General features: G+C 42.7%; 1 protein-coding gene across 4 annotated transcripts in view; it reads right to left on the bottom strand.

Moving 5' to 3' along the window:
- The window catches only part of Nckap5 (NCK associated protein 5), an 843,848-nt gene that overhangs the window by 26,221 nt on the left and 789,915 nt on the right, over nt 1-27,712 (bottom strand). Inside the window, exon 17 of one of the 4 annotated variants that reach the window (XM_057769613.1) lies at nt 1,063-1,137. The exons of the other annotated variants lie outside the window; for them this stretch is intronic. Coding sequence (XP_057625596.1) covers nt 1,084-1,137 — 54 coding nt within the window. The 3' untranslated portion in view covers nt 1,063-1,083. The remainder of the gene's footprint in view (nt 1-1,062; nt 1,138-27,712) is intronic. 4 annotated transcript variants of the gene reach the window in all.

Here is a 27,712-nt window from a genome sequence, read left to right as displayed (position 1 = left end):
GGAGATTAAAAATAAAAAAAATGTAAAATATTTTATCTTCAGGTAATAACCACATAAATTGCTCTGAGTTAGTTAAACTGATAATTAACATGCACCAGAGGCTTTGACAGAATATTAAAGATAATCCTGCAAATTCCCATTTAAAAGAGTTCTCACAATAAAAATCAAGGGAAAGATAAGCAGGGAGATTAGGAACAGGATTGGCCATGGTGCACACTGCAAGCAGGGTCACTTCATTTTGGGGGAGATGCACCTGGGGATCCCCAAGGTTTGACTCCTGAACCTTTTGATTTCATTTGAAAATTTCCTTTTCAGAGAAGATGCTCCACCTGCCCCCCTGCTGTCTGGCTGAATTCCTAAAGGATGTCACTTACTAGATCTCTACACTAGCTGGGCCCCATCCTGGAAGGACACCAAGACATGCAGGACGACCACTACAATGGCATGGGAGTCCATGGGGATGCAACCACAGAGTGACACCATACTCCATCTGGACAGGCATAACCACTCCCTCTAGAATAACCTCCACAGACAGTGTCAGGGGAGTGGTCTGTTTCTACGGTGTGCACAGTCTGCAGAGTCTGTGGAGCAACGAATGGCCAAGGAACTGGTGTGCTGCCTCACATCCTCCTTAGCATAAAGGAGAAAGAAATAACCCAGGCTTGAGATGGCTCAGTTGTTCCACTTGCCTTGCAAGCCCGAGGACCTGAGTTCGATCCCCAGCACCCTGTAAAAGCTGGGCACAGTGGCAAGTGCTTGATTTCTCGGCAATGGGGAAGTAGAAACAGGGAAATCCCTGGAGCTCAGTTATTAGCCTCCAGGCCAGTGAGAGACCCTGTCTCGAATACAAAGCGGAGGGCACCTGGGCGAAAACACGCAAGGTTGTCTTGGCCTCCACATGTACACACATACATAAACACACGTGCACCAGCACACACACACTCTTGTATTCCTTCCCACAGGCAACCTCTCCCACAGAAACAAAAGCAAACCCTTCGGGAAGAAATGATACTAAGAAATAACCTCTTTAAATTCCTGGGGAACAAGAAGGAAGAAGAATACCTGTGTTCCAGGAATTTCAGCTTAATCATGGCTCTTTCTTTCCACAGGGGACTCAGGGTGAGGTGTTACCACCACCTTAAAGAAAACAAGAAATTCCCTTCAAGACGTTCTCAAGGTGAAGGGCTTGGCTGACAATTGCTTGGCTGTGCAGACTTCACAGCTCATATCTGGCATGGATGGGGCCCCTTCCCCTCCCCACATCATAGCAAGTACAGGATGCTCATAGATATAGCCTCAGAATCCTTAATATAGAAATTCGGGCAACCATTGTCTGTGAATTGTTTTGGTATTGAGATGAAAACTGTTTGGCTCTCCCCACCTCGTGTGTGTGTATATGTGTGTGTGTGTACAGATAATACAGATGTCTACGTGTCACTGTGTGCAGCTAATGTTGAGATACATGCGCCAATGTTTCATGTATGGAAACTTGTAGCCACCTTACATTTCTCTTTGACCTCTAATAAACTTCTTTCTGCTCTCATGATCACTCCCCTTTTGCAGGCTTCCCTTGTATCACCATATCTACAAGTCCTGTGTTCTTCTTCCCGACTCCTGGTGATGCTCAAACAATGGCCTAAGTCTGGGCATCAGGAAGAGAAGAAGCAAGCGTGTCCTCCCGCTCTGTCTTATCCCAAGCCTGACAGCTCTGCTTCTCTCCCTCCTCTCACCTGTTCCCAGGGGCCTTTCTGGTGGGCTGAGTTCCCATGGAGTGCTCAGCACTTGGCCCCTCATGCTGGATGGCCTAGATGTGTCTTCACGCTCATTTCCTATGAGCCTGCTCTCCGTGCAGAAGTCACTGTATTCCCTGGAAACGGAGTCACTCACTCCCCTGTTCAGACTGCTCTCCCAATTCCATTTGCTGGGTCTGGAACCTTGAGCCTTTTCTCTGCCCATAAGGTCTTACACAACTTGCTCCCGAATTCTTCTCCACCCTGATTTCTATCCCTTCTGTCAATGTGCCCTGTCCACACTGACCTAGGGACACCAGTCCTGTCACCGTACCTGCTACACTCAGCCTATAAGCTCCAGCATACATCACATGCCAACACTTCATCTTAACTTTTGTTCAAGCATTCACTCTAGAGAGAGACCCTCACCCAGTCAGTGTCTGGAGACAGTGGACTCGCTATTTCATATGTACTCCATTTTCCCCATTTAAAACTGTGCATCACCGGGTTATTTAAATGCCTCAGTGACGAAAGTGTCTTGCTATCAGGCGTGAAGGCCTGAATTCAATCCCCAGAAATACACAAGGAAGAGAGAGAAAACCAACTACAGAAAGTTGTCCTCTGGCCTCCACATGAGCACTATGGTGTGTGGGCTCATGTGCTCACACATCTACACAAACACACGCACATGCATGCACACACGTATGTACACACACATACCCCACCTGATAAATGCTTCAAAAGCACACATCCTTAGTTGACATTTTATGGTCATTAGTCAGTAGCCACAGGGAGTGGTTCCAGGATGCCCTCACACCTGTGAGGGAAGCCCAAACTGCTAGGTGCTCAAATGATTCACTTACGCGGTCACAGTCCTCCCATCTACTGTGAATGACCTCTGAATTTCTCATAACACATGCCACACTGCAAATGCTGTTGCTGCTACACTGCATTATTCAGGAAATAATGATGAGTTCGAGTGTTTCATATCTTCTGTGCAGGGGCACTCTGGTATTTTTCCATTCAGGCTTGGTTGAATCCTTGGATGTGGGACTTGCATTCTATTCTGTTTATTTCCTTCTTAGCTAAAATAAGGCAAGGATTTAGTCTTTTTTTTTTTTAATTTGCTCTATCTACCATGCCCAAAATGACACCTATTAAACAGCATGAACCACATAAATAGTCTTGAATCAATGAATCATAAATGAGAAACTTATATCACACTGTGAAGAACAAGTAGTGCTGGGAAATAATTAGCTGTAATGTGAGAATAAAAGCAAACATGTAAACATCGTTCTAATTAAGTCACTACACGGTTAAAGACGGAAACCAGGGTGTTGCTGGCTAGTTCAGTTTTAAGTGAACCAAGGGCATTCTCCATCTCCCACTTACCCCCCTGCATTTTCATTGCTCCCACGGCCCCTGTGGGGGTACGGCTCCTTGTGCCTGTGTTCTAACTGGGAGCTACTCCTGCGGTGGTCAGTGCTGACAGAGTCTAGAATCACCCAAGAGGCAGCCTGTGCGGATGAGCTTGATCACCTTCACTGACATGAGAAGACCCCCTCTTGACTGAGGGCAGGACCCCTCCTGGGCTGCATACAATGGAATAGGAGGTGAGCTCTGGTAGATGTGACCAACTGCTCCAAGCTCCTGCAGCCCTGAATTCTCTATGAACTTGACCTGAGAGTCAGAAGTAACCTTTGTCTCTCAAGGTGCTTCTCTTAGGGTATCATATCACAGCTGCAGAAGAGTAACTGAGATGACAGCTTCGGAATCTGCACATGGCATAGGGGCCAAATGACTTGTAGGTAAAGTCCTTGGGCTTGCTTGTTTTGATTATGTAAGTCAGAAGATGACCTCTGAGCTATCCAGGGCTCCCCAACTGCTTTTCCTGGCTACAGATTACAGCTACTCGCAGTTGTTTGTTTATGGTTCGTGCTATGCCAGGTTCCCAAGAACCTAGCAGGTCCAAGCTGACCTCTGCTCGCTGAAGTCAAAGACTTATTAATTCCTCTATCCTGTCACCATCTGCTTTTGGCATTGGGTGATTCTGTAGATTGAACTATGTCCTCCTAAAAGAGGTTCTTCAGTCCCCCACATATGGACTTTAGTTGATAATAAGTTCATTACAGGTGTAATCCATACACTCTGAGAAGCTGAAGCACACCAGGATAGGGGGAGGGCTCAACAGATGAAGTGCTTGCTAGGCAAGCTGAAGGACCTATGAAGTGCTTACTAGACAAGCATAGGGACCCACGTTCAGACCCAGGCACCTATGTAGAAAAGCTGGTTATAGCATCCCGGTAGTTAGAGGATTTCTAAGTTAGATTTCAGAAGTATCATTTCTTTGGTTTGTCAGTGGCTTATCTGGGGTGAGTGCATGTCTGTTCTTCTATCCTTGGAAAAATCTCACAGCACTCATGTTAAAACACCCAGGAGTGGTGGCAGGTGCTTCCAGTCCTGGTCCTGAGGATGCAGAGACAGATGGATCAGGTACAAGTCCCACACAAAATCAAGCCAGTGAGAACTCGAGCCCAGATGCCCTGCCCTGAGTGAGGAGTTGATAACTTCTAGGGAGGGAGATGTATTTCTACTTGCAAGTGTGGTCACCAGGAGGTCATGCTCCAGAGATGACCCCAGGAGTCACCCATGCTCCAGAGATGACCTCACTGAGGCACATAGAGACAGCAGTAACTGAAACAATGGGATATTAAAAATACAAAAGAAGACATAAAGTTGGGAAAGGAGTGTGTTAGGGGGAGCAGGGGGGCTTGGGAGAGGAAATATGTGGGTAGATATGATCCTAATAAATTGTATAAATGCATTAAATTCTCAAAGGATCAATTAAAAAATGAAAATAAAATTTAGAAGAATCAAAAGGATAGTACCCAAGGAATGACACCAGTAGTGACCCCTTAGCTTCTACATCCATGTGCACACATGTGCGGCTGCATACACATATATTTATACACATAGACATTTAAACAGACAAGCACACATGCATGTACACACACACACAGCACACACGGACAAAGGATAGATCACACGAGAGTAGGAGAGGGCCGCAATGAAACACAACTGATGTCGCTGGAGGGCAGGGGGACACAAAGAGCCAGGACTTACATGGGATATGCTATTATGAAACTCACACGCACGGTGACTGACATGCCATGACGGTGAGATTCAGAGATGGCCGTCTGCGGTCATGTAGAGGACCACGCACAACCAGCCACCAGCAGAAGCCAGGAGAGACACCCGACCCCTTCAGATCCTCACCTCCAGAAATGGGAAGAAACTCCTTTATTTCATGATTCCCAATGTCCGGCAGTTCATTACAATCTCCCCTAAGAAAGTCCACAGGTTACCTATAAAATATGTGTTGTCCCCAGCAGTGGTGGCCCTGAAACACTAAAATCCCATGGTTATATACTCATGAGGAATTTAATTTTGTTAAGTTATGGGAAGAAGGGAGAACACATTTCTGAGTTTTTTTCTTTCTGAGCTTTTTTGTTTAGCGAACTTAAAAACAAGATTCCTGAAGATGAAAAAAGCACTTTGGTTTAACTCTGTCATTTGAAATTATGATTTCATTAATTTTGTAAAATAAAAAAAGGGCTTCATTTGAAAAGGAAAAGTAATCAGAAAGAAAGGAAGTTATATTTAGTTGATCAGAAAACAGCTGGGCGCAATGTCACATGGGAAGTTTTTTTTCAGAGTTGGCCCACTGGTTTGTTTAGGTCAACTCCAAAGAGTGATGGAGAAGCTGTAAAAGCCGTATTTTCTTGCAAATGTGCACTTCATCCATGACTCATTTTAAAGTGTTAGTCTCCAAGTTTCTTTTCTTTAAAATAAATGCAGATTCAAGAACCTAGTAAGAACTGGAAAATGCTGGATTTGAGTCCAGGATCCTAATCCACCTAGAATTTCTCCCAAGATGCCAGGGAATACATCTAGTAGGCTGGAGATGCAAACGGTTTAAAGTCCCACTCTTGAGATACAGAAGGTGACAGCTTTGGAACAGTGAGGCTCTCACCAGGTCTCCTGGTAGTTTGATCTTGTACATCCTAACCGCTGCAGCTCGAAAATAATTTAAAATATTTTATTGTGAATTTCAGCTTTTCTTTTAAAATTAGTGTGGTGGTTTGAAAGAAAATAGCCCCCAAAGAGAGTGGCACTACTAGGAGGTGTGGCCTTGTTGGAGGAAGTGTGGGTGGGCTTTGCGGTCTCTTTCTAGCTTGTGTGTGTGTGTGTAGGTGCGCACATGCTCTCTATGGAACTAGAGAGGAGACAAGAGGGGGAAGCTTCCCATAATGGACTGTCAGTTGACTTCCTGTTTCCTGAAGGATGTAGGACTCTCAGCTCCAGTACCATGTCTGCCTGCACGCTGCCATGCTTCCCATCCTGATGATAATGGACTGAATCTCTGAAACTGTGAGTCAGCCCAAATTAAATGTTTTCCTTTCTAAGAGTTGCTGTGGTCATGGTGTCTCTTCACAGCATTAAAAACCCTAACTAAGGTTCCATTATGGCATTTTCATACAAAATTTGGTTTGACTGATTTTTTTTTTCTCCTCTCTTATTCTTCTCCATCTCTGCCTGCTCTCCCAGTTGTGCCTTTCCTTCTTCAGTACACTCCTTTTGGGTTTAAATTCTCATGTGTCCTGTTTCCCTCTGTTCCCTCTTGTCTTCTCTCTAGTTCCATAGAGTGCATGCATCAAACACACACACACACACACACACACACACACACACACACACACACACACTGAAAGCTAGACTATTAGAGACAGCATGCAGTATTGTCTCTCTGAGTCTAATATTCAGACTCATCCATTTTCCCACAAATTTCATACTTTCATTTTCCTTTCAGCTACATAAAATCCCATTGAATATATGACTACATTTTCACTTTCCAGTCACTAGTGGATGGAGAGTGAGGATGGTTCTGCTTCCCTGCATTATGGTGATTCAGCGATGAACATGGTATACAGGTATCTCTGTGGTAGAATGTGGGTATCTGCTCACATGTGGTATAGCTGGGTCATAGGATAGTTATATTTAAAAAACTTTGAGGCCCCTCTATGTTGATTTTTTATAATGGCTATATTATTTTTCTGAAGTCCCTTTTAGTTTATTGCTAATTATTTAAGTTAAAAAATAATTGTGCAACTTTCCTCATTCCTCTTCTTATGCCCAACCTCTTCCTTGTACTGCCTTTTCTCAAACTCATTGCCACTTTTTAAAATTGTTCTGAGATATATATATATATCTAAATATGCAATATATAATATATCCTAAATATATAAGTATAACCTGCCAAGTCTGTATAATGTTACTTGTATGTATATGATTTCAGAGCCAGACAATTGGTACAGGATCACCAACTTGGGCTCCTCTCTGGGGAAGACAGTTTCTTCCCCTCATAGCATTCATTCTTGGAAGGGATCTGTTGTCCAGACTGCAGAAAACTGAGAAATAACTTCTTGTTTACATAAGAGATGAAGTCCTCTAGGGAGTGAACTAACTTAAAATCCTAGTTATATAGCTGTCTCCAAGTCAGTGGGACAAAGGGAGTGTCTTTCAAGCTTTCAAATTAGTTGTTCCAGAAAGAGCTCCTATTCCCATCCGGCTTTCACTTTCTCTTCATTTCAAGTGATTAATCATAGCTGTGTGGGTTTGGTTTCCTGCTTGATTGTGAAAATGTGGAAAACAGGAGCCGTGGTGCTGAAGTTTCAGGAGTAAACTGTCATCCTGTGCCTTTTATTGGTCCATATTTTAAGCTGTGCACTGGGAGAGCTCATGGGCTCCTGACCTGGAAGGCAAGAGCACAAACTAATGTGTTCCGCTGATCAGGTCTTCATGAATTCACAAAACAACTGTGGACCTTAATCGCCATCTAAGGAAGTGCTTTGTGGAGCTCAGCCTGCTAGAGCCCCAAGAAGTCCCTAGGTTACACGCAGGCACACCTCTGTCTGCCTGGCAACAGCAGAGCAGCCGGGGAAGGGAGCTGGGAGGCATTGAAAATAATAATAAAAAAGGATCCAAAGTTGCTCTTTTAATTTATTTTTAACTTTTTTAATCTTTTTGTTTGTCTTAAAGACAGTGTCTCTCTCCCTTGCTGTGGATGCCCTGGAAGACATCTGAAGCCCATGCTGATGTAGAACTAGGGTCAATCCTCCTGCAGATGTGTGACCTAATACAGAAAACTGTTCTTAAAATTTATTAGGTAAATTAATTTTATCCGGTGTGGGAGAGGGGACCGTGACACAGGGATATTGTGGAGGTCAGAGGACAGCCTGCAGGGATCGGTTTTCTCCTTCCACCATATGGGTTCTGGGGATCACACAAAGGTCACCATGTTTAACTGTCTTCAGTGCTGAGGTACCTCTCTGCTCCCCTTCTCTTATTATTAAATGAAAAGTAGAGGGTCTGGGAATGTAGATCAGAAGGTAGAATGCTTGCCCAGCGTGCAGGAAGCCCTTAAGTTCCATTCCTAGTATGGAATAAAACTCAGTATATTAGTGAAAGCCTACAACCCCAGAACTCAGGAGGTGGATGCAAGAGAAGCAAAAGTCAAGGTAACTGCCAACTACCTAGTGAGTGTGAGGCTAGCCTCAGTTCTGTGAGATCCTGTTGTAATATTAATATGTACATACACAGTATGCTTATTCTAAATACAATGCAGAATAAAGCAATACATAATATATCATATACAAATAATCAGAATAATCTTACTAGAAATTATGACTTAAGTAAAAATATACTTTAAGTGGATGTATTAGCTTGCTTCCTGTGGCTGTGGTAAACACTGACCAGCCGTCAAAATGATGCGCTGGGTTTTTTTTTTTTAGCATTTAAAATTTTATTGCTCACCCCACACCCCCCCACACCCGTGTAAGTGTATGTGTGCTCACACACACACACAGGTGTGGAGGTCAGAGGACAGCTTGAGGGAGTCAGTTCTCTTTCTGTGGGTCTGGGGATCAAACTCAAGTTATCACACTTTGTAGCAAACACATTTCTTCACTTGAACCATCTCACCAGTCCCTCCCCTCCCCAGAATAACTTTTTTTATTGCTTATAAAAGGCTTGCAGGTCTAAATCTAATTGCCTTTTTCAGATGAGAACCCTGAAGACCCAGAGAAGATCTCTCAGCAAGTTCTCAAAGCCGATTGGCTAAGTCAGCGACTCCTGCACTTACCCCTCCCTATCTGCTGTTGCTAGGGAGCCTGACTTTCTCCTGGTGGTTCTGACAGTAGCTGAGGAATTAGAGGCTACACTAGATATAAAAACACTGGCCAAGTACTTAGCAAGTCCCCAAAGGTATGTCAGATGCGTGCACACAGACCATTGGAGGCATCTGATGCGGGGAATAAGATGCAGTTGGGTTCTCAAGGAGCTGAGACGAAACAGGGAGAGAATCACAAATATATTGCGGTGCCTGGGGGGACATGCCACTTCCTTCTGCCTAGTACTTGTTCCTTGAATAATGCCACTCTTCAGAGCACTCTTCTTTAATCTCAGAGGATCAAATGATGAGAGGGTGGTTCAAGAATCTCAGAAACCAGTGATGAAAATCAGAAATCTAACCTAAATTTTCCCTTGAAAAGTTAAAAGATTCAGGGATCCGTGATGACACATGACACGGGAAGAGTGTTCTCTGTGTGGTAGTGTGATTCACCATGGGGACACCCATCAGGCTCTTTGACAAATGGCCTCAAATGTTCTTTAATGAAGTCAATCACAGACTTAGAATGAAGCATGTTTCTTTCTATTCTGGGGATAATGTCGTTTCCACACAATGGAGGATGGGTAGTCACTGATGGACCAGCTCTCACTAATAAAGGTAGCACACTATGCAGTAACCCCTGACCTTTGCTGTGGCAGGGTTTGTGAGGATGGTGTGTGAGGATGGTTGATATCATTGCTTCCTATAACCTAGATACAGAAAATGATCAGCTGCTTCTCCCTCCTCCCAGGTAATCAAGCATTTTTGGCTATCCATTGGCCTTTGGAAAAGGGGTGGAGGAAACATGATTCAGAAGCCAAAAACTGGCCTGGGGACATGGTTCATCCAATAAAGTAGTTGTTATTCAAGCAAGAGGATTCCCAGAAGCCAAGAAAATAGCCACATGCAATGGCATCCTCTCCAAAAAGTGGGGAGGCAGAGACAGGAGGCTCCTTGGAGTCTGTTGGTCAGCCAACATAGTCAAACTGGTAAGTCCTGGGCCAGTGAGTGGCCTGGTGTCAGGATAAGCAAGGTGTATAGTACCCAAGGAATAATACCCGAAACTGTCCTCCGGGTGCATGCACATATATAGTACCCCTCCCAACACATACAAATAAAGCAAACAAACAAACAAACAAACAGCAAAGAACCCATAAACCAATCACTTTAGAGGGGCAGAGGAGCTCAAGCCCTGCCTTGAGTCTAGATCCTGAATCCACAGTCTTCAGACTCATGCAGTGTGGGGTGAGCTTCAGTCTGCTCACACCACTTGAAAGCACACATGCATCTCTAGGCCATTGGTTCTGACTCTCACATCTCCCGTCTCTGCCTTTCCATGGGGCGGGAACTTATCATCTCGAATGTTAACAGTTGAGGGCAAAGTTATTTGCTGTACTAGGTTATCTATAAATGGTTGATGGAGGTGGGTCTTGTATTAATCTGTTGCTTTCATTGAAAATGTAAATAATGTATTCCAGTAGTCAAATACACACACACAACACATGCATACATACATTACACACACACACAAATATATATATATATACATTTATATGCACACACACATATATATAATTTATTATTATTCAACCTATATAGTATTGCCTATATTCATGTGAGTATGAGGTCAGCCACTGGGGCATGGACAACCTCTCAGTGACCACAGTGCCAAATAAAATGAACTCTCTGTCCCCAGAAACTGTCAACAGCCAATAGCTCCTCAGCTGGGGATGGGACTTGGGAGCCTGTAGAGTTATTAACTGGCTTGATCCTGTGCTGGTAACCATGGCTACTATGAGTTCACGACTGCTGTAGTTATGTTGTGTCCTGAAGACAGCTTGTCACAACACTCTGCCCCTTGCTCTCGCTCTTAATGATTTTTGTCCTCTTCCAAGACGCTTCCTGATCCTGGAGTAGGGGGCAGGTGGGCAGATGTCCCATTGTTTATGGCTGAGCATTTGCACATGTACACACACATACACACACACACACACACAAACACGAGTTCTTTTCATTATAGTAAATCTGGAATACACGTAAAGTTACTCTTATAATTCACTTTGGGAATTGCTCTTTTTTACCTTATTTTCAGACCCAATCTCATGATTTTACTCATTACTTTAAAGTCAGTTTGTTTTTGACCCCAAAATACTATGACTGCTTAGCTACACCAGATTTGCTCCTGAATGACATTGGTTAGACCAAGCCACATTCATTGCCAGTGAGTGAAGATTGATCATTTTAAGCAAATATAGACATTACACTGAACAAGTTGGACTTTCTGTCTCCATCATTTGAAACAGTCATTTACTGAACTCTCAAGCAATATACTATTTGTTCATTCATTCATTCATTCATTCATTCACTCCCTCATTCATTCTTTCAATCAGCAAACACTGAGCTTTCATTCTGTGTAAACATTGTGACAGGTTTTAGAGACAGCAAGATAAATAAAACAAGGGAGACCATGCTATGTGATTAAGATCCTAGATTTATATTTATATATTTTTAAAAATTCATTATGTTTGAGTCCCCCAATAGTATTTTAGCTCAAGATCTTGTCTTCAACACACTAGCACCAAGAACACAGTCTCCACAGTCTCAAAGAAAAACAGCTGTTCTCTACTCAGCATGCACTTGCTTCCTTGCTCAGACTCCCTGGTTCTCTGTCCCATAATCCTTAGGTCAGAACCTAATTCCACTGATTCTATCAGTGTCCCATGGTTCCTCGGACATTTCTTGTTACTATACCAACCTCCATTCTTATTTACACCATTCTCCTGGATTCATCACTCCTCTCTCTCTCTCTCTCTCTCTCTCTCTCTCTCTCTCTCTCTCTCTCTCTCTCTCTGTCAAAACAGGATCTCATGTATTCCAGGCTAGCTGCAAACTTGCTACGCAGCCAAGAATGACCTTGAACTTCTGATCACCCTCCCCCACCTCCGAGGGCTGGGTTACAGGCATGTGTTGCCATGCCCAGTTTATGTGGTGGTGGGTGTAGAACCCAGGACTTTGTGAGTGCTAGGCAAGCATTCTACCAACTGAGCCACACCCCCAGGCCATCATTTTGTTTCCTTTAGGTTCTGCACAGTGGAGGGGTAGACTCACAGCTATGCTCATGACCCCCTTCTCATTCACAAGACCTTGGGTGAGCTCTCTAGCCCGTTCCACCTCCCCTTTCTTCAAAACTACAGCACCTCCTTACCCATGGTTACTCTTAACTGAGGACAAGTCTTTATATTTACCCCAGAAAACAAAAAGTTATGAGATAGTTGAACAAAGTCCCATCTGTACATAAAAGCACTTCCCCATAAGCCCTCAAATTCCCTAGTCACTGTAGATGAATGTCATATTCCTAAGGACAGCCTTTCCACATATACAAGTCCCTTACAGCTCCACTTTTCCCTTCCTCTCTTGGGTTTTTGCCATCAGCATTTAATATGTGGTGATTCCCTCCATCCTTAATGAAACTCTTAAGTGACCCCATTTATCTACACCATTTTAGAGTAAAAAGAAGGCCCTTGAAGGATTTATACATTAATTTCCTCTAATCCTTCTCCTTCGGTGCGCTTGAGACCTCTCCCATCTGATGTCAATCTGCACTAGTTGAAGGACGTGCCCATCTTTCTACCTGTCTCTGATGACCTCTATATTATCCCAAAGGTTAATTCTCAGTTCCTATGCTATGTATCATTTGATAGATTTCATCTTCTTCTCAAATTTAAGAATTACTTAATAATCATAATCCACACTTAAAAGTTGAGTCAAGTTTGAAATATAACTTCTTATGGAAATTCCCAGTGGTATGGAATTCTGAACTGAGAAATGTTCACGTCTACATGGGAAAGGCTAACAGGAAGCCAAACCAATCATGAAGTAAAGGAGTTTGGGTTAAGGATAGACAGTGCTAGGGTTGAAGAGACTGCTCTGAGGGTAAGGGTGCTTATTCCTCTGTAGAGGATACAACTTCATAACCAAGTGAACCAACTTCTCCACTAACCATATTTCTACCACCCATTCCTTCATGTATGTATTTTCCATCTACCCTGTACATCCATCTACTTCATTCTTCCACCAATCCAGTTCCTTCATTAATGTCACCCATCGCATTCTCCCTACACCTATCCTATTTATATGTGTATAAATATACCTATTTACACGTGTATTCATGAGCCCACCCATCCCATCCTATCTTACTCATTCTCCCATCTGACCTGAAACAGTTCTGTCTTTCTGAATTATTTCAATTATCTCAATTACAGAAGCTTGTAACTAATAGGAATGTGGTACTTAGCATAGCTCGAGTACATTCTTGATCCTAGTAGGTAGCACAAGACCAGAAATCAGAAGCAGTGTAAACTTTTATAATTAATGCATAAGAAGTGTGACATTTAGACATCTCTTGGAGTCTTAGAAATCTCAATTCAAGCTACTTTATCCCCTACTTCAGAGTTGAGGGTTGAGAAGTCAATGGCTTGAAAATCCAAAGCATGAGTAACATACCACACGCCATGCTACTCTTTAGTGGTCAGATTTTTTTTTGGCTATAATATAATATAGGAATTTTGCAAACTTAGTGATGTGGGATGTCCTTCTGTATATGTGTTGCTTTTATTGGTTGATGAATAAAGTTGTTTCAGCCAACGGCTTAGCTGAGTACAGACAAGCAGGAAATCTGAATAGAGATAACTAGAGAGAGTAGGCAGTCAAGGAGATGCCGTGGAGCTGCCAAGGGATAGAGATGCCAGAACTTTACTGGTAGGCCACGGCCTCATGGTGATACATAGATTAATAGAAATGAGTTAATTTAAGATGTAAGAGCTAGCTAGGAATATGACTAAGCTATTGGCCAAACAGTGTTGTTAATTAATAAAGGTTTTGTGTGATTATTCAGGTCTGGGTGACCAGAAAACGAATGAGCAGTCTCTGTTTACATCTTGGCTTTCAGATTTTTACACATGGACTGATCATTGACTGTTCATGCCACATTATCATCAATGAACTAAGTATGCCACTTTCATATTATACTGTTATTTACTTAAGATAATGGATAACTGTGGAAGCACTATCGAGTCCAAGGGCTAAAGTGTTTTCATTGCTATGTCTTGCCCATCTCTCACCCTGCATCTTCATTAAAAAAGTTGCCAGCAGACAAACTCTGATTCTCTCCTTTCTTACTTTCTTTTTCACTCCTTCCTTCTTATTGTTGAACAATATTTCACCATGTGAATGCATCACAGTTTGTTTCTTCATTCCCCTAGCAGTGAACATTCTAGAGGCTTCTGGATGTTTTTATTTACAAAATGATATAGTTCAACTTTGCTGGTATCTACAGGTTAATTCATCCCTAGGGCATATTTCTAAGAGTAGAGTTAATGCATAAAGAAATACAGATGATCATCCTTACAAGACAAGGTCAAAGTATTTCCCAAGGTGATTTGACAATTTATACTCATGAAACAAACACAAAAGATACTCTCTGATTTATGTTCTCACCAACACAAGATATTAGAAAACTTTTAATTTTTTGTCAAATGGTTATAAATAGTATATCAATGCTGTCCTTATAATTCTTCACTGATTACTAATGTATGTGATCATCTCTTCAACTACCTATATTCATTTTCCAGTCTTTCACATGCTTTCTCACTCTTTTGTTTTCCTTTAAAAACAGTAACAGTCAAATGATACAATAGGAAAGGGGCTTGCTACAAAACTGTGATAAGCTGAATTAGACCCTGAAATCCACATGGTGGGAGGAGAGAATTCACTTCCTTGACCTTGACCTTCACATGTGCTCAGTGCATTGGGCACACACAACACACACACACACACACACACAGAGAGAGAGAGAGAGAGAGAGAGAGAGAGAGAGAGAGAGAGAGAGAGAGAGAGAGAAATGAATGTTCCTGGATTGGTGTTGTAGAACATTACTTTCATATGAGTCCCTGGGTTCAATTCCCAGCACCACAAAATCAAAAATAAATAATTAAAAGATGACCCCTTAACCTGATAATTAAAAACCAGAACAGAAAGTGACAACTAAGAGAATAATTCTAAGTAGAGAAACATGGGGAGTGCTCTGTTTGAAACCCAGCAATGAGACAGACTGAGCTGCACTTCAGCTCACTGTCAACAGGAAAAGGTTTCTCTGGGAAACCTGGGCCTTCTCACCGGAGCCTTCCTCTTTCAAAGCAGGTGTCCTCAGACCCAAGGTGTATGCCTTGGAGAGCTGGAACACTCCTCCCCACCCCAAAATACCATGATGAAATTTCTTTTTATGACACTCAGAGCTAGGCAGCGCAGCCCATCTCAGAAGCTGGGTTACAGAGGGCAGAAAAAGGAAAACCATAATTTGACACAGTCATCTGTATTACCCAGGCTAAATAGCATCTTTCTTTGGGACCAAGGAAATGAACTCACTTTGATTTTTTTTCTTCAACAGATGCAGAAGTTAAGGTATTTTAGCCCATAATTTCCTCCTCCTCCTGATCTAACCTGTATTATACTGAAGAACATTTGCAATTTGAATGTATTATGCGAGTGAACTCTGCACTCCAAGGGGAACTAAAGAGATATTTTATGGTACTGAAATGACAATTTCTCTAGATGATTTCCCCCCACGCTTTTGAGAAGTTAGTAAAAAAATAGTTGCTCAGTTATGCCTTGCTCTGAGTATCCAGTAGTTTTGAATGAGGGGAGTTACTCATTTCCACCTTGTACTGATGCCTTTGGTCCCCTGTGTGCTCATTTCTAGGCATCACCATATAGCAGCAGACAAAGAAAAGACCTTACCCTCATGCTTCATGAATAGTAGATGTACAGCAGTGTATGGTACTGAGGTTCACAGTCAACATCAGGGTGCATCATGAGGTCCCACCTAGGTGCACCCTCCCCCCAAATCTCCTTGTCCTGTCTTTTAGGTAGGAGAAATATGTTTATATAGATTTACTTTCAGACCTTGGCTACTCTATGCTACCAGAATAATACTTCATGGAGCCTTTCTTAGTAAATCCATTTATAATGAGAACAGGAAGCAGTGTTGCACGCATTCCTTTAGTAAATACACGTTACACCCCATAGAGGCACTTGCACACCCACTGTGCACCATTGTGTGGTTTACAATAGTCAGGAAAAGGGATCAGCTTACATATCTGTCAACACATGAGTAGACCAGAGCAGTGTGGTACATGACGGAATTTTATACAGGTGTAAAGGTAGATGAAACATGACATTTTCAGGGAAATGGATATAACTGGGAAATGATTATCTTAAATGAAATAGGTCAGACTTAGAAAGACACACTGCATGCTTGTACTCACAGGTGTAGCCAAAATTTAAATTTTGTATGTGTGTGTGTTTGTATGTTTATATTTATAGGTGTGTGTTCATAGTTCTTAAGTCTAGATAAAAAGGGACATGAAAGAAAGGAAATGGATTTTTACGGAGACAGGGAAACAGAGCATGAAGCAGAACACAAGTAGTAGCAAAGTAGAACTGGGGAAGAAAGGGAAGGAGCTGGTAGAGGAAGAAGGCACGGGGAGAGTGGCTAAGCAGTGGAATGACTGAGAACAAAGGATAATGATAAATATATACGAAGACTTCAAGAAGAAATCCAGCACTTCCTAAGCTAACGTAAACACTAGTTTAAAGAAGGTGTGTTGTATATGGTGTCATGTTATGAATGGTATTTTCTGTCTCCGCCATTTGAATGGTGAGAATCTGAGAATCAAGTGGCTCGTGAATATCACTGACTGACACTAATTCAAGTTGACACCAAAACCTCCGTACATATTTCAAGACTATTGGGTTAACCCTCCCTCCCTCCCTCCCTCCCTCCCTCCCTCCCTCCCTCCCTCCCTCCCTCCCTCCCTCCCTTCCTTTCTTCCTTCTTTCTCTCACCATGTCATCAATTACTATGCTTCATATCAAAGAGAATGTAGAACTTCTTGTTCTCCTGAGTATTTGCTGAATGTTGTTCTTATCTATAATCCATAAATACCCATTTCCACTAGCTCTAAGTTGGAGGAAGGCCTGCCATTCTTGATTCACCAATGAGTAGAGTATTATAAAGCCAATTAGAAAGTTTTAATTAGAATTCTTTCCAATGTAGTATACTGACCTGTAAAATGGCATGACCCATAGTTTTCTGATAAAAAGGTATAGTGAAGCTGAGGATGAACAAGAAAAGAAGTGGGACTGATTGATCCATCCATCCACTCACACATTCATCTATCCATCCATCATCCATCCATCCATCCATCCATCCACCACCCACACATCCATTCACTCATCTATACAACTTAGGGATGACTTCTGGGGCTAGTGAGTACAAATCCAGGGCTGCATACATCTTTGTTCTTAGCTGGTTCACTGCTCAAGAGTTAACTCACTGACCTACACAGCTTACAGTGCAGTGTGCTGTTGTAGAACAAGTCACTCTCATAAAATCACTTCTGTTCTTCTAATTCCCTATACATCCTATGTCATCCCTGTCTTCCAACCATATTTCTATTCCCCAATTCACGAGCCACTTGATTCTCAGATTCTCACCATTCAAATGGCGGAGACAGAAAATACCATTCATAACATGACACCATATACAACACACCTTCTTTAAACTAGTGTTTACGTTAGCTTAGGAAGTGCTGGATTTCTTCTTGAAGTCTTCGTATATATTTATCATTATCCTTTGTTCTATACATTCATGGAAGCACAGATCCCTCTATCCATACAATAAATATCCATCAAACACAAGGAATTATGAGACTATGGCATCCAACAGAAGTCTTTTTCCTCATGGAATGCATGCTCCAATGAGAAGAAGGGCAGGACTTTTAAGTTTTCTTCCAACACAAAAGCTCTAGGTTATTAACTGGAAAGAAGTAGAAACACAGAATCAAATTTTTTTTTGTCGTTGTTGTGTTGAGCAATAGCTGCCAAAAAGACTCAAACTTAGGGATGACTTCTGGGGCTAGTGAGTACAAATCCAGGGCTGCATACATCTTTGTTCTTAGCTGGTTCACTGCTCAAGAGTTAACTCACTGACCTACACAGCTTACAGTGCAGTGTGCTGTTGTAGAACAAGTCACTCTCATAAAATCACTTCTGTTCTTCTAATTCCCTATACATCCTATGTCATCCCTGTCTTCCAACCATATTTCTATTCCCCAATTCACTCACTCAATGAGAAATTACATTGTACTTCTCTAAACCTGAGTTACACCAATCCATGGGTTGGTGTGCTGGAATGAGAAAGGAGAAAGTGAGCTGAGCCCCAGCATGCCCTGCTCTCTGCTTCCTGACTGTGGGTGCCATGTGACCAGCCAGCTCCAACTCTTGCTGCTGTGTTTTTCCCATGACAAACTGTGTCCCTCTGGAACTGTGAGTTCAAGAAAAGAAAAGGAGAAAACCCTTCTCTCCTTAAGGTCCTTTGCCAAGTATTTTGTCACGGTAGCCAGAAAAGTGACAATTCATGGCAAGTCTCCATCAGGTCCTCACCAAGCACACAGAATTGTGGCAGGCAGAGGATATGCTTAAGCCCTTCTCTTGCACACATTTCCTTTCCTTGTGAGTCTTCAGGTTGGCAGTTACATGGGGACAGAAGGCCAGCAGACCCAAGAATCCTCAGGACACCACTGCGATCAAAGGGCCTCCCTTCATTTGCATGTGGGCCTAAGACACATTTGTAATTAATCACACCCTATGGCAAATGACTGATGTAGCAAACTCTAGGCAGGGGTGAGAGCTTCAGGTCAGCCACTTAATCACAGCAATGAAGAAACGGAGATAAATTCATCTTACCCAGTTACCAATCACCTCTTTCACACTTGCCGATAAAAGGAACTGATTGTTCTTCCCGTTATCTTTTTAATATGAAAGTGATTTAAGACAACTGTAAAACCAGCTGCAGGGATGCAGCTCAAAGGTAGAGCACTTGCTCAGCGAGCATGAGGCCTTGTGTTTATTCTACAATATCACACATAAACAGACAACACACCCACAGTGCATACAATATCACATGTGGACAATGCATGACATATACACAACATAGCTAACACAAAAACAACAGAAACAACAGACATACATAACAGAATATATGTAACATACACACAACACAACATTCAGACAACACATACAAGAGACATAATATACACAGAACATATACAACAGATGCTTATGATAGATATACAACATACATATATAACATATATCACTTGCAACAGACATACATAAAACTCAAAGCACTTATACAATAATCATAGCTCTCATACAATATACAGCATACATATAACACACATGTATACACAGCAAAAATTACTTTGTATTCATATATAAATATAAAACCTAAACCACAAGGGCTCTAGGAAAATTATGAAGCTTTACAAACTAACTTGTGAATAGGGGAGATTTTGGTCAGGAATAATTGATGTTTGGCCACTATAAAAATTAAAGCTACACAAACATAAACTCCACATGTGGATATCATAGGCAGATGGAAATCCCTGTATCACAAATGAATGAGGGACCCTCCTTGACTCTGAAGAGCTTGTGCAAACTGTGATGACAAAGACTAACAAGGCAAGTGAGAACTCAGTGAGAGTCACCAACAGAAGGCTCACAGACACAGGCATACAGGTCACCTCTGTGTGCACCTGGGAGAGTGGTTCCAGAGATGATGGCATCATCAGGACCCGGAGCCAGTAAAGGGTTACTCCATTGATCGACTCAAGATTAGAACAGATTACCAGGAAGATTGAGAATGGGGAAGATGGGACCAGATTGGAGACAGTGGTTCAGGAGGCAGGGGGAGGGGGGCATGCCTAGGAGCAAAATCTGGTCAGGGCTTCACTCTTCTTCCTGCGTACCAGATATAAACTGCTCCAGCCTCCTTCATGGACTGAAAACATGAGCAAAGTAAATTCTTTCTCCCTTGAGTTTTTCACAATGGCTGTTTTGTCACAAGTGCATGAAGGCTACCACACAATCATCAAGTTCTTAATGATCCTGGATGACCCATGGTATGTATGTGTGTGTGTGTGTGTGTGTGTGTGTGTGAGAGAGAGAGAGAGAGAGAGAGAGAGAGAGAGAGAGAGAGAGAGAGAACCCATGTGGAGGTCAAAATGCAGCCTCAGGCATTGGTCTCATTAACCACCATGTATGAGCAAAGTCTTGTGTATTTTGCCAATGTGTATGCCAGGCTAGCTGTCCTGAGTTTCTGGAAATTTTCCAATGGGTCTGCCATCTGGCAGAGCACTGGAAATATTGACGCATCCAACTTTATATAGGTTTTTTTTTTTTTTTTCCAAACTCTAATCCTCACCCATGCATGGCAAAGGCTTTCCCTGCTGAGGTCTTTTTATGTACTGCAAGCACTTCCTGGGACACAGGGTGAAATGATCAGTGTCTGGCTAGCTTTTGGTCTTCCACAAAGTCACAACTGATCCTACAGTCTTGCCTTCTGAAGAATCCTAGCCACAATTAGGAATAGATTTAGAGGAACCTTGTGAGAGGTGTCTCAGTCAGGGCTTCTCTGCTGTGATAAACACCATGACCAAAGCAACTTGTGGAGGAAAGGGTTTGTTTGAGCTTACAGTTCCACAGCACAGTCCATCATAGAAGGAAATCAGGGCAGGAACTCAAGGCGGGAACTGAAGCCAAAGCCACAGAGGAGTGGTACTTACTGGTACTGTGGGACAATGGTCTTTTTTCCTGTCACTTGGATTATTTTTAATAAAATGCATATTTGCCAGTAGCCAGGTAGGAAGTATAGGCAGGGCAACCAGGTAGGGAGTAGAGGCGGGGCAAGGAGAACAGGAGAATTCTAGGAAGAGGAAAGATGCAGTCTGCAGTGGTCACCCAGACACAGAGAGAGCAAGATGAGAATGCCTCGCTGATGAAAGGTACCAAGCCACATGGCTAACACAGACAAGAATTATGGGCTAAAATAAGTTATAAGAGTTACAAGAAGCCTGAGCTAATAGGCCAATCAGTTTATAATTAATGTAGACCTCTGTGTGTTTCTTTGGGACTGAATGGCTGCAGGATCAGGCAGGACAGAAACCCCTGTCAACAAATGGTGCCAACGTGGACAGCTAAATCCACTTAAAACCTGAGAGAAATTGGGAAGGAATTCTAGACACAAAAGAACAAAGTTAAGCATGACTTTTTGGTAGCAGCATTGTCTCAGGTGGGCTCTGTTTGCAAGAGGCAAATGTGCCTCATTTAAGAGAGATTTCCTGACTCAGCTTTAGCTGGAAAAACCTTGCAGCTCTTTTAAGAGGCCCTACTTCCAAACACTTAAATTGGGTTGATGAATAGCTGATAGCATGTTTCTTGGTGGTGGCAGGGACCTTGAAACTCTATAGAGTTCTGGCAATAAACATGGCTTTGGCCAGTACATCCACCATGAGGCTAGACTCTGAGAAAGCTATAAAATGGGGTGGATCTAGACATCAAGGCCATGGCTCTAATCCTACCCATATCGCTTAGCAAATTAAAGACTCATGTGGTCAGAAAAAGAGAGATAGATTCAAACAAAATAAACCTCTAAATGGTTTACAATGTGTTTAAAAATATATGTAGGCTTGGGACAGAAAAGAAAAAGAACAAAGTCCTTAAAATTAAAAAGAAAGAAAGAGAGTAGTTGGATGTGGGATGCAGAGGCAGGTGGATCTCTGTGAGTTTAAGGTGTGGTGTCATACACCTTTAATCCCAACATTTGGGAGGCAGAGGCAGGTGGATCTCTGTGAGTTCAAGGACAACCTGGTCTACAGAGTAAATGCCAGGATTGCCAAAGATACACAGGGAAACCTAGTCTCAAAAAGCCAAAAAGAAATAATAAAAATAAAAGAAATAGAGTTTAAAATAAAGCCATTTAAAGATAAAAAATACACAGAGAGTCTGGATACTGTATATTATTGTGTTGTCTCTGAATTTTTTGACTGCTGAGGAAGAAGCAACAGCTGCCTAAAGATATTTGTTTATAAATGTTGCTGGATTAATTCAACATATGTATTTTGAAAATGCCTTGACTTCAAAATTTAAGTCAAAAGGTATATTACTCTGGAGAAGAAGTTTTGCTTTTGTTTCCAAAGGGAATGAGAGACTGTGGATTCATTGTGGATTAATAAAAATCAGGTTTGTTCAAGGAAGAACTCCTGAGAAATATTCAATAGGAGCAGATGGCCCAGATTCTCAGTTCTACATCCAGAACAGATTCAAGACTGATGGCTGAGATGATCAAGCCTTACAGATTATTCCAACCAGGACTTGACCATAATTCAAATTTTTTTAGGTCCCCATAAAATATCAGCACCCCCAGTCAGCAGGAAGTAACTGAAAAACTACACCCACATTTCCCCAAAATGGATTATGGATATTTATCTTAGTCTAGAGGGTTGGTTACAATGTTATGGATAATGGTCTGGACAAAAAGCTAAACAAAGGAGATTATATTCAGAATTTTTGTTTTAAAAAAGGGGGGTAGGTCTTTTATCCTGTCACTTTATTATTTTTAATAAAACACCAATTGGCCAGTAGCCAGGCAGGAAGTAGAGGCGGGGCAAGGAGAACAGAAGAATTCTGGGAAGAAGAAAGACGCAGTCTGCAGTCGTCACCTAGACACATAGGAAGGAAAATGAGAATGCCTTGCTGATAAAAGGTACCAAGCCACATGGCTAACACAGACAAGAATTATGGGCTAACATAAGTTATAAGAGTTATGAGAAGCCTGAACTAATAGGCCAAATAGTCTATAATTAATGTAGACCTCTGTGTGTTTCTTTGGGACTGAATGGCTGCAGGATCGGGATGGACAGAAATCCCTGTCAACATACTGGTCTTCTCTTTATGAACTGGTCATCTTGCTTTTTAAAATAGAATCAAAGACCAACAGGTCAGGGGTGGCAGTGCTCATAATGAGCTGGGCCCTCCTACATCAATCATCAATTAGAAAACTATGCCATTGGCTTGTCCACAGGCCAATCCACTGGGAGAGTCTTCTCAGTTGAAGTTCCCTCTTCTAAAATGACTCTAGCTTGGGACAAGTTGACATAAAACTAGACAGCATAGAAGGACTACCACAGTATAGAAGGACTGAACACTAGCCAGCATGGAAGGAACACCACAGCATAGAAGGACTGAACAAACCAAGACAGAAGAGAGATTCAAGGAAAACTCGAGCAGGAGAGAAGAAACACTTCAAATGATGCCTCTGAGGTGGGGGCTTCCTAAACAGTCAAGCAAGACAACAGGGAAGTTGGGAGTTGGTTCCCCAGCTCCTTTCTGTGTGCACACAGCCCAGAACCTGCTCAGCCCATGGAAAGGAATTCTTCTTCTCTAATTAAATCCGAGAGAGAGAGAGAGAGAGAGAGAGAGAGAGAGAGAGAGAGTTGATTTAGCCCTTTATCATACAAATCCCCCTTATAATTAAACACAGACCTCCCCTCTCTCTGATTTAGCCTCACCCTATTTCCTACCCATATCCAGGGTCGTCTGCACACAGTGCTGCTGAGTGATGGTTTGGGATATTACTGCTCACTGCGAGAGTAAATACGACGGAAGGAGAGCTCTGCTGGCCTTGTTTCAGGGAAGTCTAGATCAGTTCTTTCTCAGAATGAATTTGAACAGCAGATATTTCCCTTAATGAAACTGTAGAGCTCTGGCTAATTTACGAGAGGGCTTACCTTTCTGGGGCTTCAGCTTTATATTATTCTGCTTACACATTATTCTAAAGTCCCTGTGCTCTGTGCTCTCTTATTTGAACATTCTAAACTTTAAATTATTCCATATTTTTTCCTTCTTTTGCTTCCCTTCCTTTGTTTTTCCACTGCTAGGGACTGAACTCGGGGCCCAGCATATACTAGGCAAACATTCTATTATTGAGCTATATTCTCCACCCATTTTAATTTTTATTTTGAGATCAATCTTATTGTGTAGTCCATGCCGGGCTTGAACTCTTGCCTCAGCCTTCCAGTCAGTGGTAATGGCAGGTGCGCACTGCCCAACCCAGATTCTCTTGCTTTTTCCCACTTTTTGAGCACTCTGTGGGCTGAAATTCTATAGTCTACTGTCATATTTGAAATATGCCTTGGCAACAGGGCAAGATGGGTGTTGTGTGGCAGAGAGGAGGAGTGCTCAGAAAGGCCAGCATCTCCCATCAGAGATCATGCAGTCAATAATCAAAACAACCAAGGCTAGAGACCAGGTGTCCCTTCCAGACATGGGCATCACCAGCACACCGCCAGATGGCTTGGGACTATAGAGTTCTAGAAAGGATCCTATTGTGTGAGACACTGAATAATGGCTGATCATTTTCTTGGTAAGACTTCTGGTTGCTGATTAGGAAGGAACCACCCCCTCCCCTAAGATAAGATAAATATATAATAAGTATATATTTCTAGGTTTGAAGCTAAAGAGGGGGCAGGTGGACTGAGAGAATGTTTGAAGTAGTTTCTTCCTAGATTCTTAAAATCTCAGAGTAAAGTACCCAGGACAACATGAATATATCTGCCTTGATCTGTGATGTCTAGTACTGACAGGATCTATGAGATAAATCTCTGAACACATCTGTGGGGACTTTCTAGATTAGACTAATGGAAGTGGGGAAAATCTACCCTGAATGCGGATGGCACCATCCCACTGGCTGTGGCCTAGGCTGGATAATAAAAGGAGAAAGTGAGCTGACACCAGCATTCGTCTCCTGCTTCCTGCCTGTGGATGTCACGCGAGCAGGCATCTCCCGCTCCTGCCATCACACCTCCTCTGCCGTGATGGTCTATGTCCCCTTGGAACTATAAGAAAAGTAAACCCTTCCTTCTTTACGTTGTTTTCCAGCTGTTTTGTCATAGCAATGAGACAAGTAACGAATGCACCTCCCTTCCAGCACCTCAAAGGCTTTCTGTGGCTTTCCCCTCTTACACACTACAATAATTCTAGAAACATCTTTCTTCATCTTTACTCTAATTGCCCCACTTCTTCAAGGAAGTGTCTCGTATAGATCTACCTGAGGGTTTCATTAGATTGTTATTAATCTTCTTTGTCTTAACCATTCAGTAGGAATACTTCTGGCAAGGGACTCTCTCCAAATGTCACTATGTACTTTAAAAGCCAAATATGAAACTCTATATTCCCAAAGGAACCTCCAACACCTGTTGACAATGGTTCTTTTTTCCCTTCTTTTCCCATCTAATTGCAATTTACCTGTCTCGCTAGAGCACAGTAAGGATTACACATCCTAGAGTCACTTTTAAGTCGGTGAAGGATTTCTGCGTCCTTGGGGCACGTGTTCTGTAAGAGAGACAGAACTGCAATACTAATCAGAGACCTCACGGTCCTCATGTTCTGACAGCCTGTGCTCAGCTCAGTATCCTCCTAACTCCTGACAAAGCCACCAGGATCTGGTTAGTAGCCAAGTCTGCAAGTCTAGGAGGTCCAAGACTAGGAGGGCCATCTAGGAGATGGCTTCATAGGCAAAGCGCTTGCCTAAAAAAAAGGGAGGACTTTAGTCTGGGTCCACAGACCCCTTGTAAAAGCCAGACATGACAGAGTACATCTGTATACTCAGTAGTCTCGCATGAAGATGGGATGCAGAGACATGAGATTCCCTGAAAGAACATGGGTCAGCTAGCCTGGTGTACACATCAGAGGACAAGAAACCATGTCTAACAAGGAAGCAGGTAAGGCCTGACATCCCTACAACTTTGTCTACATGCACACCGTGGCAGGCTTGCACCTACGCTCAAAGAGGAACATGCACACATATATCAATACACACCCCCCCCCACACACACACAATTTAAATTTAATTTAAAAGATTCCTTTTGAAGGACACACATTGTAATGGCTGGACTTGCAGCTGGAACTGGCCTTAGTGTCCCTGCTGGGCGTAGAGAATGTGGCTGCTGTTATGCTCTGACCCAAACATTTGACAGCCTCTCTGACCTGGCGAACATTTCCCGTGCCCAAAGGTTAATCCACTGTTGGCTACTGCTTGTCACTCCTGATATCCACCCATTTGCTTTTTGCTGTTGGGGGCCATTTCATACAGTACAGCCTTGGAGCAGCTCCAGATAGCAGCTCCTGGCCCCTTGGAGCAGTGACAACCCAAACATCTCCAGAAATTGCCATCTGTTTCCCACACAGGCCACAACACAGTGGCTTGACAACTGGGTATGAACACTCAATATATTATGTGGGTTAGAGCTCTGCACAGGAAAAAGTCATCCTTGATCATATGGCTTGCATAAACATTGGGGTTCCCAGGAGCAACCCCTATAGCTCTCACCATTCCATGCTCATGCTGCTCCTCTTACAAGAAGCAGAGGGGAGCATGTACATGTGTATAAACAAAGCCACACCCTTTCTTCCTTCCTTCTTTCTTTCTTCCTTTCTTTTTTAATATTTTGAGTCACAGTGTATGAAAATTCAAGGGGCAAATCACTGGGGATGCTATGGTAATGACAGGGGTCAAGAACATCCATCAAAGGGGACAAATTCTGGAGGGTTTGCATCTTTTCCCTCCAAAATGTCTCATTAGGGTTCCCAGGCTTGGCCTTCATCTCTTTCATCTCCCGCAGTCCAATTTAATTGAGTGATGTCCTCGCTACGGCATGCTGCTCTCTGGACAGGAGGGTAAACTCATTCTGTCCATCACCGCATTTGCTTTCTTAAGGGTCTGACGCTGCGCACGCTGCTCAAGTAATTAAATGCAGGTCATGTTGCAGCTTCCCCTCTCCAGCCTGTCTGAGGGCACACTGGGTTCTCTCTGATAGCTAGTTCTTGACCACATGACTTTGGGAAGCTGGCTGGATTGCTTTTCTTTGTTTCATTATTGCGTGTGACACCTTAGGCCACCGGAAACATCAAACCTCAGCCAGCCACGGATTCAAAGTGAACAACTAAGAGGAAGTTGGCTTTCTGAAGGCCCCTAAATGGAGATGCAGAGAAACTGGAGATCGTGGTTCTGCCAAGGCTCTCAGAGCAGACTGTGGGCTGCAGTCCTTACTTCACATGAGCCAGGCTCCAGTTTCATGTAGGTGACAAACCCTGCATGCCAGTGCATGTGCCCTTTCTGTTTGAGCTCAAGTGGACTGGTCAAAAATACAGCAACTGCGCAGGGGAGATGGCGGTTGGTAAAGAGCTTGCCTTGTGAGCATGAAGATTTGAGTTCAATCTTCAGGGTCTACAGTTAAGATAAAGGTGTGGGTATGGGTGTGTGTGCTGGAGAGAGGTTCAGTGGTTAAGAGCACGTTCTGCTTTTCTAGAGGATCCAAGTTTGATTCCCAACCCCCATATAGGGTGCCTGACAACCATCCATAACTCTAGCTCCAGGTGTATCCAATGTATCTAGCCTCTGGAAACACATGCACTAACATGTACACACCCCCATAGAGAAATACACAAATATGCATAATTAAAAAATAATAGTTAAAAAAATCAATGTGCTGCCGCATGTTTGTAATCTCAGCACAAGTGGAGGGAGACAGTGAGCTCCGGGGTGCGTCCTGTCTTCACCTTCACAGGACCGGAGTCCAACGCCCTGTCTGAGAGACCTCTTACATATAGCGTCCATTTTAAAGAACAGATCCGTCTGGGGAAATCTGGAGTGACTGTAATGAGTCTGGATTTTAGTTTAACCCAAATGCTGATTCTGCACATTACACAGATTCATCATCTTTAAGTGATGCCCCAGATGAGCACTTTAAAATAGATTCAAGTTTGTGTAAATTCCCTATAATACAGCAAAATCTGA

This window comes from Chionomys nivalis, chromosome 5 (assembly GCF_950005125.1).
Source record: "Chionomys nivalis chromosome 5, mChiNiv1.1, whole genome shotgun sequence".
Classification (NCBI taxonomy): Eukaryota; Metazoa; Chordata; class Mammalia; order Rodentia; family Cricetidae; genus Chionomys; species Chionomys nivalis.
The sequence above is the reverse complement of the archived record's forward strand: the minus strand, read 5'-3'. Positions and strand labels throughout refer to the sequence as shown.